Raw genomic sequence first — 13,380 nt, forward strand, 5'->3', positions numbered from 1 at the left:
AAATTGTCACGGAGTACAATTTTAACCTCGAAGGAAAGACACATGCTATTTTGACTATAATACAAACACACATAGTAGAAATAGAATTACCTAACTTCTTTTTAATGAAGAAGTGCCCTACCGAATCGGTATCTCTTTCGGGTCAATCCAATCTGAATTAGCGAGCTAGACACTGTCACACTACGTAACCTCTTATAAGATTATTAATATTTATAATCATGCACATAAAATTCCGCACACTAAATATACTACACAGCTTCTTTTTTTAAAAAACAAACTAATATGCTATCGAACAAAATATTTTGTAGATACAAGTTGAATTTAAAAAAATTACTCAACAGCCCAATATTTTCATGGACTTGTGCACCCAAAAAAATAATAAAATGATATAAATCAATAAATAAAACACTAAAACTAGTATGGAGGATAATTATATTATGGTACCGTTTAGCCAAGTTTCTGAACCGCTTATGAGCATGAGAAACAATGGCGAAAGCCAGGATTTTGAATTGGGGTGTCGACATGTTAGTAAAACAGTTATTTTGTCCATATTTATTTACTTTATAAAAAATATAAGGTTAAAACGTTTTTTTTAACAAAACTGAGTGGTCGGCCGCCCATCCTTGTCTCCGCCGCTAATGAGAAACAGAAACAGGGCAAAACTGGGGATATAAACGGTAAAAGTTATTTCATAAAATCATAACATGGCTATTTCCGGATTAAAGGAGTATATACATCTCATAAGTCATAACTACAAAAGTAATACATTTGCACCAAAAACAAAGGGAATGAAAAGAGCATCACAACCTACTAAATAACTGACAGCTTATAACAGAAGTCCATACAGAACCTGAAACATTGCTTGAATTGCAATGCAAGTTCAGCACCAACACCAACACCAACAACAGAGAACACTATACCCAAATTTACAAGAATGACACAAACAAAGGATGATGTTAACATCAATTCTTTTACACTCCATAAAAAGTAAAGATTTCTCATCTGTGTTCCTTCTGACAAACCCCTCCCACCTTACCCAACACAATGAAAACACCAGTTCAACCATATTATAACATAATCTATACATAAGCCAAACTCAGAAATCGGGTAACTCCTTTGTCCAATCTCAGAAAACAATTCTTCACAAGAAATAAAAAAAAAGATGGCAACAAAACCAGATTTCGCGCAGAAACTGCTGCATGATTTACGGCTTAGGAAGCAGAGGATGGCCACTGCTCAGAACTCAGGTAAATTTAACTTTCTTTCCTGCAGTTTGATGAAACAGTACATCTTTTAAGCTGCTGATTTAAGGGTGACTTTGTTAATGTTAAAACGATAATTGCATACTTATATTAACGGAATATAGCAAGTAATAGTGTGTATGAAAAAACATTCTGAGGTAGAAGTCTAGAAACCTACCTGAATTATGATGTCACGGTCCTGTATGGCGAAACTCTGGCAACTTTGTATAACAAGTAGCCAAATTTTGATTCTTTTCCTGATGTTTTAAGCCAAAATTAAAGAAGTGTTGGACAAAAATGAAGTAGGCAAGTATAGAATATTAAAATGTTTAACGTTCAAGAAGAAAAAACAAAAGCAAGGAACAGAAAATAATACTTCTTTCTTCCTTAATATTGCACCATGGTTGACTTTTACTCCACCAACATATTACTTTGACTCTAACTATCTCTAATCATGTATAAGCAAAAATTACTAAAAAATGATATTTAGAAAATATATATCGACACGAATCTAACATGACCCACATGATTACAATTTTACTTATGCATGAATCACTAAAAATGGTCAAAGTCGTAGTGTGAATAGTATAAAAACAAGATGATGCGATATTTAAGGAATGGAGGAAGTAGTATAGTTGTACACTTGTTCTTAGCAGCTAGACCAAACCATTCTAACACCAGAAACCGGAGTAACCTTTTAATAAACTATGGTTGATGTTTCATTGATCTGGAGTGAACAGATATGCACGGGAATTCGAGGCAAAACATAAAAGGATCCAGGGGAACAAAGACACTCGAGCCAGTAAGTTTTTCTTGTAAAATACCTAAAGACTCTGCATGCAACAACAGCAATTTTGATTTTTGATTACTGCAGGTTGGTCCTAAGATTGGAAGCAGATACAGAAACAGCAGCAATAACCAGAAACCTCCTGCAACTGTACAAACTGCTAATCAATTAGTCCCTTATGGTGGGGGCCATCACTCAGGACAGGTAGCCGGCGTATCTATGGCTCTATCCTATGCCTTCGATAACAGAGGAAAACTCAAAAAACTAGACATTGCAGGCAACAACAGTGCAATGACGAACATGTTACAGCAAGTAGCAAGAAGATCAATGCAACAAAGTCTAGACATACAATGGCAATCAACAACAAACGAATTCACGCATCTTCACATTGATGAGATAGCAAAGGGAGCACAGAAATTAAACCAAATACTTAGAGCGTGCTCTAATGGTGGCATTAACATTGATGAAGGATCCATAGAGATTGGTAAAGATCTTTGGAAAGGAGCAATGGAGTTGGAACAATCACTCAGAATGCTTGTGAGTTTGCAGGAAGCATCAGAAAAAGGGCAAAGCCGACTTAAACTGCTTGATGAAAATGGAGATAGTGAGGATGATAGTACTGTTAGCTCGGAGAAGCAAAGAAAACAGCAAGTGGAACGGCCTGTTTTCTCATTTGACAAACGTTCTAAGAACACTAAACCAGCTTTACAACAAAGGGTTACAGCTATTCCGTACCTAGAGGAGGATCCACATTCTAATCCCGAGAGAAACAAACCATTGAGACCGGAAGGTAGTCATAGGCGTTCTGCTAGCTGTGGTTCAGAAATTCAAACATCTCAGCTAACAAGTTCCTTGAAAGTGAAACAGAATGCAGCAAGGCTTCCGAATGTTATTGCAAAGTTAATGGGACTTGAGGAACTTCCACAGAACATAAACCAAAAGGTTGCCACAGAAAGTTCAATTTCACAGCATAGAAATAGAGCATTGGTTTCAGTTCATACTGCTCAAAGAAGCTCTGAAAGTGCTGAAGTGAAGACAGAATACTCCAAAAACGCCAAAATCCAAGTTAACCAGAACAAAGTTCACAGCAGCAAAATAACAATATTGGCGACTCACACAGAACTGCAAGAAGAAACATACAGATATACCAACAATCATAAAACCAAAGATTATGTAAAAGAGTCAAAAGAAGCTATCTTCAAAATAAATGAACTGCAAAGTAAAACTTTATACCTAAACAAGGATGGTAGGAGCCAAAATGACAGCAGAAAAGTCAGAAGCATGAAACAAAGGCAACAAGAAGGAGTTGCAGATGATGCCACAGAAACATTACAAAGAATGGCAACGCCGGAAAATAGAACTATTGTCATGGCAGAAACAATGCAGTCATATATACCTGATAACTACAATGCCCGGGAAACACCAAAGATAGCAGCAAGAAAGGCTCTAATCCCTCAGTTAGAGAAGAACCAAGATATTCAACTACATCAGATAAACACGTTCAATGAGCCTCAAGAAAAGAAGCTAAAAGCGGAAAACAGAAGCCAGAAGATGGAGACTAAAAAATCGAAGCTGAGGAAAAAGGAGGGAAATGCAGAAAATTTGCAGAATTCGAGAATAATAGCAAGAGATTTGAAGATTGTGCAGAAACAGCTCCCCATCAAACAGCCAAATGCTGTGAAGAAGACAGAAGATGTTGGATTAGCAGATTCAAAAGCTATATTGAGCAACAGGCAAAAAGAAGATCCGGTAATAGATGGCAACTTCACGAACACAGATAATAAAACAAAGTACTCAGTGAGTTTAAGATCAAATCAAAGTGGCCCCCCAACAGATGCGCTATCTGACTCAAACATGGATGCAAAGTATATGCATGATTCAGCCAGAAAGGTGGTAAGTGACATTAAACAACCCAAAATTAGGCCTGTAATAATGAAGAAAGATGAAGAAATGACAAAGAAGGTCACAACTCCAAGGATAACAGAAAGGGCAGTGAGGCCTCAGAGACCAACATCATACAGATTGAAGCAAAACAAACCAGGAAATCATGATACAAGCCAGCCGTCTATTTATGAGGAATCTCAACAAAACATTGTTGTTGAACAAACAGACAACAAAAAACATACAGTCAGAGTCAAACCTTCACATAGGCTGAAGGGAGCTACTAAACTAACTGCAGGTGACGGGGTAAGATCAGGCATCATAAACCTCATAATAATGCTAACAAGTATATATGATTACATGAGTATTAGATATAAATTTGAAGGTCACTTCTACCATTCAACTAACATGTGCTTTACCATGTGTAATTCAGGGTGAGAATACAATATCAATAGTCACTGATGATGATCAACAGGAACTGGTACCTGATGAAGACAAAACCACACTTCAAATAATAGCAACAGGTAATCAAGTGAATGCCTAAAATCTTCAAGTGCAATTCTAGATAAAGGGACCCCAATTCCCCAAGAAAAAAGGACACTACTAGAGACTAGGGGAAACTATACTCTGATTGTCTGAACCAATACTTACTCATTTCATATCTAAATGCATTTTCGCAATTGATTATTACATGAATATATCCCCTCAATTGCATGAAGTAGCTATTAATAATATTGCTTAAATAGGGAAGCGAACTAGCTTATCAAATGTTATGCTCATCAACTATTATCCTCCCATCTGATCAAAAAACAACAGACTTTGTACATTATAGTGTATGTAAATATGTCCTTTTACCAAAAAGAGAGAGATACTAATTCTTCTCATGCTACTGCAGACGGCCAAGAGAATTGCAAAAACAGTTCCTGTAGTCAACAACAGAAGCAGCTGAACCCTATGAAGATGGAAAAGGCAGAGCCACTAACAGAAGATGAGCTTTTCTTGAAGCAGAAACTCATAAAGAGCCACCTATTTCTAAGTACAGCAGAGGCTCTGTTCAAGCTTAACATTCCAATGAGCATTCTTAATTATGCAAGCGATCAAATTTGTGAAGAGAAAGATAGCAAGATCATACTAGACTGTAGCTATGAATTTCTTAAAAGAAAAGGAAGGCAAGAAATATTCTTTTATCCTAGCATCAATGTATTCATAACCTGCACAAAATTCAGGTCTCTAGATGATTTGGTGAGGCAACTGCATAAAGACTTTGCGGCTCTGAGATCTTATGGCAGAAACAGAAGGGGTGAATATGATGATTATGCAAACTGTATACTTAAAATTCTGGAGAATGATATTTTCAACAAGCATCCTGACTTGAACTGCATGTGGGACCTTGGCTGGAATGAGTTGATGTTTCCATGTACCAAGATGGATGAGGTAATAAGTACTATAGAGCAGTTAATGCTTGAAGAACTTGTGAATGAGTTGATAAATGACTGCTTATAGATTGATTTGTACAGCATCTATGAACATAAAATAACAGAAGAGTCTACTTTCTTGCTTTTAGTAAACAATTTTGTACATATTCCCTTCAGAAAAATATACTACGATTTTCAAGTATAAGTTGATACTGGGATTAGGGAGGCTTTTCAGCCTTCATTTCGAGCATTTTACTTTATTCTCGAGAAGTTATCAAGAAATGCAATATACTAATTAATATAAAAGATGTTTATAAACAAGATGATAACTATGCCATATTTGCTGCACTTTCATGACTTCAGTAATACTTGTAAGCTACTCATGTACTCCGTATTGATCAACAGTCACAAAAGAGAAGAGTAGGCTTCAAAACATGCTTAAGGCAAGAATATATTCCAGGACTAGAAATGCATAATGTCTGCTTGTACTTCCAGTAACAAATGAAACTCTTGTTCTTCTTTGATTAGCCTTAAGCACAAATGCTAAATGCCATAAAACATACTTATGCCCTAGAGAAAGAAGCAATGAGGAATGCAACTAGTGAAGTTTAGAAAGAAAAACTTTTCCTTTCAACAGCAACACCAGTTGTAGCCTTGTTTTTCCTTCATATACATCACATTGGGCAATTCCTCTGTTACCCGGGCTCTTCATTTTACCTCTGTCAATATTAAACCCAATATGACAATGAGTTTTAGTTATGGTAAATTACTAGATATTTATTTAGGAGATATATTATGTAATTGTATTCCTATTTTACGAGTTGTATTTTAGGGATAGATTTGTCGGTATATTGCTTTGTCCTAAATTGTAATATTCTAGTAATATTGTGTTTCCTAATACTAGGACTAGGGTTAGGAAGTTGGGGTATATAAATAGGGATTTATATACCATTATGATTGATATGTTTGAGATCCTGAGCTTGAGCGTAGTTTGAGAGAAACACTTGTGAGGTTGATTGATTGTATTGTTAATAACGGTTTTGATTAATAATACAAGTTGGGACGTGGGTTTACCACGTTATTTATATTGTGTGTGCTTTGTCTAGATGGTTATCTCGTACTATTCCTAACAACCTCAAATACCCATGTCAGATTTTCAACACTCGGACATGGATATGGGCACTTGGACACTTCATTTGGGACCAAAATCATGCAATTTTTTCACAAAAATAGTTGTCGGACACTTGGACACGTACCTATGTGCGATATGGGTATCCAAGTCCGGATAACATAGGGCAATACATGTTAAACAGTAACTGATACCGAGGGAAAAGGGATCAATAACATCTTGTACAATTAACAACCATTAAAAAGTAGTTTTAAGTTCACAGTCCGATACATTTTTCTTGTGCTTAAGGCTATACAATATTATGTTCTATCAAGACAATGCAGGGAGTTTTTAAGTGTAATAAGGAACACTGAGGACTGTGATCATTAAGGCTTCTATCGAACAGAATCAGATAATGAATCCAGCATAATCATACTATAACAAATCAAATAACCAGATAATCTTACTATAATTTTATGGTACAGAGTACAAACAACATAAAATTCAGATAATGAATCCAGCATAATCTTACTATAACAAAACACATAACCAGTCAATTACTCCCTATCAAAGTAATCACTATTGGCATTCATAAACTGACAGCTTTGCAGAAGCAATTAGTAAAGATTCATCAATATGAAGAAAAGAAAACACTACCTCAACAATAAGATTCACCATTGCTTTCTTCATAAGAACTCGACGATTGTCGCATCCGATTTCTAGCTTCCCAGTACCCAGCGCAACACACTGTGGACGCAACCCCTGAATTCGGCATTACAGCTAGGGTTTATGAGGAAGAAACGGTTTGGTTATGGACTTATGGAACAGAAGAGAGATAGGGGGAAATTGGTGGAATTTTCGCGCTCTTTCTAGTTGGGTGGAAATTAGGCCTTTTGTGCTTAACCTTGCCACTTTTCCTCTTCAATCCTTTTACAAACTACAAAGAATCTTGTCAAAAAAAAAAATACTACAAAGAGTAAAGTGATTTCGCATTGTTCACTTATTTTTATTTTTTTTGAATGAGTAATAAGGATAATATAAATTACAAATGAAATAACTTAGACACAGGCCCTCAGTCTTAACCACTAGATCAAGAAATCATCATGTATTGTTCACTTAGTAACTAATAAGTTAATGACTAACCAACGTCAAGGTAGCACACACGCTGACACACAACACCAAGAGACCTACTGAGAAAGATTAAGAGCATGTTTGGTAAGAATTTAGGAAAGGAAATGGATTGGAAACTTATGAGAAGGACAAATGGTAATGTTAAGTGTCACCATTATTTGTTACGTATCTCTCAAACCAAACAATAGGTAATGGAATTAGTAAATTGGTTCCATTTCCAGCACTTTGAAAAATGCTACACCAAACATCCTCTAAGACCAAAATCTTTACTTTGTGCCTCAGTTTAAGGATTTTGTATGTTCACATATTCTCCATTAAACACATTTAACACTTTAGTGTCCGTCCATGTGCACATGTATCCAGAGTTATTGAACAAAATTTGAAGGCAATGGCTATATTAGTAATATAATAATTATGTAAGTGCTACTAAAGTGTACCGTGATACAAAACAAAAATTTAGAGTACAAAAATTAAAATAGGAACAACGTTTGATTTACAAATATTAAATATACAATATATTGGATTGAAACCACAGACAAAACCTAAAAAAAATAAAAAAAAAATTGGCATCTCCATGTCCTTTGAACACCAATACAGGGGAATTAGCAAAGCTGCACAACAACAACAACAACAACAAAGTACCAGAGACTCTTGGTATAGGAGCAAAAATAGTTATGTTAGAGTTGGAATAATGAAATCAGACTTCCAAAGGAAAAAAAAAAAAAACACAGCTTAGCTATATAAAACAAACCAACTGAGCTACACGTAACAATACCCGTCAAAAAAAAGAATTGTACTTGTAACAAAAACTTGTCCGAAACATATGATCGAGTTCTTGAGCAAGAACGATGGTGGATGATAAGAATGAAAACGTTACAAGTAAAACTTGTCCAACATGGTTGAAGACGGTTCTTCAGAAGATGCATGGAATGATTTTAAGTTACTAAATCTGTAAAATAAAAGCAAGGATACTAAAAAGACACCAAAGGGCATATGAAAAAGAGGTTACAAGTTAGTTTTTTACTTGCAAGACTAAAACTTCTTTGATAGAACACATTCTGTATCATTGGTTGGTAGCCTTGAATGCTTAAAAGAGGCAAATACTAAAAAGGTGCAAATTTTGAACCTATGAAAGTTTATCCCTACAACCATTAACCACCCTAACTAACACATCACCTTGCAAGAATTCTTCACCTTAAAACCATCAAATACAGCCATACCATTTAGCAAGTGCCTAATGTGTTTTAGATACAAGCAATTTCATCTTATCAATGTCAAAAGGTACTGGTTACAATCAATTGGATAGGAAATCAAAAATTAAGGTCACAAAAGTAAATATTTTCAATGTCCATCCACAAACTTCCTAATTCCATCACACCAAATACCCAACCCTTACAAAAATGAGTAGAAAGGGGGGGGATCGAGGGGAGAAACCACAAAAATACACACAAAAGAAAACCTCTTCTGGGGAGGCAAATTAGAAAGTTCTAGCTGCCTAGTTGGCTACTTGCTCAAATTTTCATCTTATCATTGTCAAGAGATACTAGTTTCAAAACAATTAGATAGAAAATCAAAAATTAAGGTCACAAAAATAAATATTTTCAATATCCATTAACAAACTTCCAAATTCCCAATCCTTACAAAAATGAGTAGAAAGGGGAGGAATCGAGGGGGGAAACCACAAAAATACACACAAATGAAAACCTCTTATGGAGAGGCAAATTAGAAGGTTCTAGTCGCCTAGTTGGCTACTTGCTCAAAACTTTATCTCACTCCATTTTTGTCCTACCATGCACACTCTAGACAAGTAGACATAGCATTATATACTGCAATTGAGATTTACTACTTCTGTTGTTCAACTACAAGATGTTATGCCACATTAAGCCACAACACACCATATTCACCTAGATGAAACACTCTTCTTTGTGTCCATATCTTGATAGAAACTCAAACAAACATAATACCCCCTCTGTCCCTTCAAAAAATTGCTTAATTGCTTTTATTCACTTGTTGGGACTCGGGCAAACTCAAAAGCAAGTGGGTAGATAGATTTGTCTATTACCTACATTAAATACAGTAATAGTGCGTGAACGAAGACATGTGAGGAACGCAAACCAAATAAGGTATAGGAAAAACAAATAGAGACATCCATTTGCGGTATACAGGCAGTATTTTAGGGGCGAAGGGAATAGTAATCACAGAAACAATGTTCTTTATGCACGGGAAAGGCATTATACAGTGTAGTTTTCATCAACAGATAACTGACCAACAATTCTATGATACAAAGTGGTGTAGGAAAAAAACATTCCAGCAACTCCATGTCTCCCTCACAGATTGCTGATATATAATCCTACCAAATGGCATCTGTAATATGTGCATACTGTGAACACTGAGAATTCTTAATCTATCAATGCGTCTAAAATAATCGCATGGTATAAGAATATGTAGCCCAATACTATTACATTACGAAGTTGGTGTGGTAATGCTTTGAAGTTCACAAACACAAGTTATATTTTCCACATCCAAGTGGAATGAATACATAGTTATAAAATGCATGTATCAGTATTTGAATTGCAGCTTGTAGATGGAAAAAGTGAGGGGAAAAATAGACCTGAACAATTGCAGGTAGCTGACATATTGCAAATTGTAAAATGTTTACCCCCCTTTCCTTTAAAAAAAACAAGGGGTACACCAATCATACATAAACAGAGCACGGTTAAAAGAGATTGAGCAGGAACCTAAGAAAAACACCCATTGCGCAAAGATTCATCACCTATCAACAAGAAGCCAACTTATAAACAGAAATTACTTTATATCAACAAGTAATTTAAATCTGATAGCAAGGATCAGCATAAACGGTGAACACACCAAAACAAACCTAACTGGAATAAGAAGTACAAGGTTACATTACATATGGTAAATAGTAGCATATTAATAATCGACAAAAAATACAAAGCACGTAGGCAAGCCGCAAGCAAAATAAGTTCCATATAAACCAACATCCTACAAATCCTTGTAATATAAAAATGTGTCTTCTAAAGGGAAGAAAAGTAACAGTCTATATGGAGAACATAACAAACAGTCTATATTTGCAGAACATAGACACCAAAAACTACCACTTTGCAGCTAAAAAAACTACATAGTAAGTCACGTAGCAGCAAGACATGGGCAGCAGTCCATTCAAGCAAACGACACATTCATTTGTCAGCAATCACGAAATCACCAAAACCATTTAAGCAATTTGCGCCCAAGGAGCTCTCACATACCTGAACCAAACATCACATTGCCAACTTAATTCAACTTTCAAGAATAATAAAAGAAACATAAACTAATTGAAAGAAAAACTAGAAACAATCTATAAACAATTAGCATTTAGCTAAAATACCAAGAACGTATTTTCAAGTAAGCAAATCACAGCTCTGCACAAGCAATTAGCATGAAAAAACAGCAACAAGAAACAAAAATCCATCAATTAAAATCGTAAATACTACCTCAGTAATAAGATGGTGGCATTCTCTGATACATCCCACCAGGGGGGCCTTGAGGAGGACCCTGTGAAGGAGGTTGGTTCTGGCCCATATACCCACCACCACCACCAGACGAAGGAGGACCATAACCACCACCGCCACCACCAGACGACGGAGGACCATAACCACTACCTTCTTGATAAGGGGGTGGCATTCCCATAGAACTTTGTGGTGGAGGCATCCGATACGATGCATACTCCCCTGAACCAGGATACTGTGAATGCAACCCATATGGACCACCACCACCACCCTGAGCCGCCCCCATTCCCATTCCTGGACCAGAATTATAACCAGGCCCATAATTCCCATAGCTTCCAGTCTGTGGATTCATTGAACCAGACATCCTGTCACCACCCATCTCCCCAGGCATGACAGGGTTTGGCCCACCCATTTTCCCTTTCTTACCATCTTCAGCCAACTTACACATGACTTGATGCCCATCAATCATCTTCATCGGTTCCATCAGCGACATCCTCGCACCTTCCTCGGTCTTGTACACGAAAAAAGCAAACCCTCTCGCTTTCCCACCTTGCTTATCAAACCCTAAAGGACCTTCTTCAACCTCCCCAAACGCAGCAAAGTAATCAAGCAACCTCTCCGCAGAAATCTCATACGGTACATTCCCCACATAAATCTTCCTCGTCGCTTGATCCTCACTGTTCGGCCCTCGGCCCGCGGAAGCTAAATGCGTCACCGTCATCCGGCCATCAATCTTTTTACTCGGCTGACGCAGAGCTAAAAGCGCACCATCCACATGCTTAAAGGTCACGAAACCATACCCTTTCGACTTCCCGGTAGTTTTATCAGAGATCACAACAGCTTCATCGAGTTCTCCGTAAGATGTAAACAACGATTTAAGAGAATCCGTAGTGGTAGGCCCAAGACCTCGAACAAATAGTTTTCGCCGAGAAACGTCGGAATCGGCGAGAGCACGCGTTGAAACGAGGACTTCAGGGTGGCGAACTACGGCGTCTTGGAGGAGAGTGCGGAGTTGGTCGATTGTGAAAGGTTCGATGAGTTTGCGAGCGTCGTCGGGAGTTAGGGTTTGGGCTTGAGCCGGTGGCGATAAATCTGAAGGTGATGTTAGGGTTCCGTCGGAAAGGAAGGAATTGCCGTTCTCGTCGGCTTTGCGTTTCTTTGAAGCGTCCATTGAAGGAGGTGAAAGAGTCGGAAAAACCCTAGCTATGGCGGAGGAGAGAGAAAGGGGGGTTTAGGAAGAGACAATTGGGGGAAATTGAGGAGGAGTAGAAGGAGACGATGCGATATAAATAGTGGTGGAAAACTTTCGCGGTAGCCGTCTCGCCGTAGTCGTGTAAATTTGGTAGACCTTAGTATAACCTAGCCCAATAAGAAGAAGAAAAAAAAAAATCTCTTTTTTAGTATTTTTTTTTCGAAAATAGAACTTTAAGTTGAAAAAATAAACACTTAATATAGTACTATTTGTATAGATTTATGTTGTTGCTCCTAAAGAAAAAAATTGGAGCATTTTGTTGGCAAAAAACAAATAGAGAATTATGGACATTGATATATTTACCCACTGGGTAGGCAACTCACTACTAATAGAACATTAAAAAAAAAAACAATTAATAAAGCTGACATGGATTCTACTACCACTACTCTCTATAAGTGGTGGGTAGACAAAGTTTTTTCCGATAATCACAAACTTAGCGCTAAAAATCACGCGGGAAATAACAATAAGACCGTTAATCATTGTGTAAAAGTTAGTACACTGATATATGACATTCACCCAAGCGACAAGCATCATTAGATTCTTCTGAATGAGATGCGTCATAATGCATGCAAGGTTCAGGTCGGAAAGAAAAACAAATATATGACACGTGTATCAAAATTATTTAGCATGGCGAGTAAACAAGTGGTTAAACATTTAGTATCAAACTATCGATCAATCATACATACCAATTGGCTTTTAAAAATCTTTAAGTTTTTAATAGTGGTTCGGATTTTCGTGATTGTTTTAGTCGTATGAAGAACTGAAAGACATTCCTAATAAGAATTTTTGTTTTTCTTCCTTTTACTTTAGAAGTATTTTTTTAAAACAAAAGAAATACAGAGTATAATTAAGAAATAACTAGGAGTTGATTGTTTATACCGTAAAATTTGTAATAAATTAAACAACAAATACTATTACCAATTTGTCTAGATTTAAGTCTTGTTATGTGCACCATTTTAATGGCGAAATAACCATATCCACAATCACAAATTTAGCGGTGGAAAAATTAAGCGGGAAATAAACAATAAGACCGCCAAAGTAATTATTACCCAAAATAGA

The 13,380-nt window shown here is 36.6% G+C and overlaps 2 protein-coding genes and 1 long non-coding RNA gene across 7 annotated transcripts; 1 reads left to right on the top strand and 2 right to left on the bottom strand.

Moving 5' to 3' along the window:
- Positions 1-789: 789 nt before the first annotated feature.
- LOC110801353 (uncharacterized) lies at positions 790-4,903 on the bottom strand. 3 transcript variants are annotated; one of them, XR_008924328.1, is made up of 3 exons: positions 4,329-4,903; positions 1,420-2,185; positions 790-1,266 (listed from the first exon to the last, which is right to left on the bottom strand). It is a non-coding gene; the product is annotated as an uncharacterized lncRNA (long non-coding RNA). The 3 variants fall into 3 exon arrangements; XR_008924327.1 differs by lacking the exon at positions 4,329-4,903 and adding an exon at positions 3,425-3,559; XR_002536887.2 differs by lacking the exon at positions 4,329-4,903 and having other exon boundaries at positions 1,420-2,253.
- LOC110801352 (uncharacterized) lies at positions 1,113-5,480 on the top strand. The gene is made up of 5 exons (XM_022006703.2): positions 1,113-1,247; positions 1,982-2,043; positions 2,116-4,215; positions 4,343-4,433; positions 4,805-5,480. Exons 1-5 carry the CDS (start codon positions 1,163-1,165, stop codon positions 5,410-5,412), a joined length of 2,946 nt encoding a protein of 981 aa, XP_021862395.2. The 5' UTR covers positions 1,113-1,162; the 3' UTR covers positions 5,413-5,480.
- Positions 5,481-7,958: 2,478 nt separating this feature from the next.
- LOC110801367 (UBP1-associated protein 2C-like) lies at positions 7,959-12,405 on the bottom strand. Of its 3 annotated transcripts, none has more exons than XM_056833384.1 (2): positions 11,055-12,397; positions 7,959-8,174 (listed from the first exon to the last, which is right to left on the bottom strand). In XM_056833384.1, the coding sequence occupies exon 1, from the start codon at positions 12,238-12,240 to the stop codon at positions 11,056-11,058; it is 1,185 nt and encodes a 394-aa protein (XP_056689362.1). In that variant the 5' UTR covers positions 12,241-12,397; the 3' UTR covers positions 7,959-8,174; position 11,055. The 3 variants fall into 3 exon arrangements, with proteins under 3 accessions (XP_056689362.1, XP_021862406.2, XP_021862405.2); XM_022006714.2 differs by lacking the exon at positions 7,959-8,174 and adding an exon at positions 8,251-10,336; XM_022006713.2 differs by lacking the exon at positions 7,959-8,174 and adding an exon at positions 10,447-10,829 and having other exon boundaries at positions 11,055-12,405.
- Between the last annotated feature and the right edge of the window lie 975 nt (positions 12,406-13,380).

This window comes from Spinacia oleracea, chromosome 6, assembly GCF_020520425.1.
Source record: "Spinacia oleracea cultivar Varoflay chromosome 6, BTI_SOV_V1, whole genome shotgun sequence".
NCBI classification, from domain to species: domain Eukaryota; kingdom Viridiplantae; phylum Streptophyta; class Magnoliopsida; order Caryophyllales; family Amaranthaceae; genus Spinacia; species Spinacia oleracea.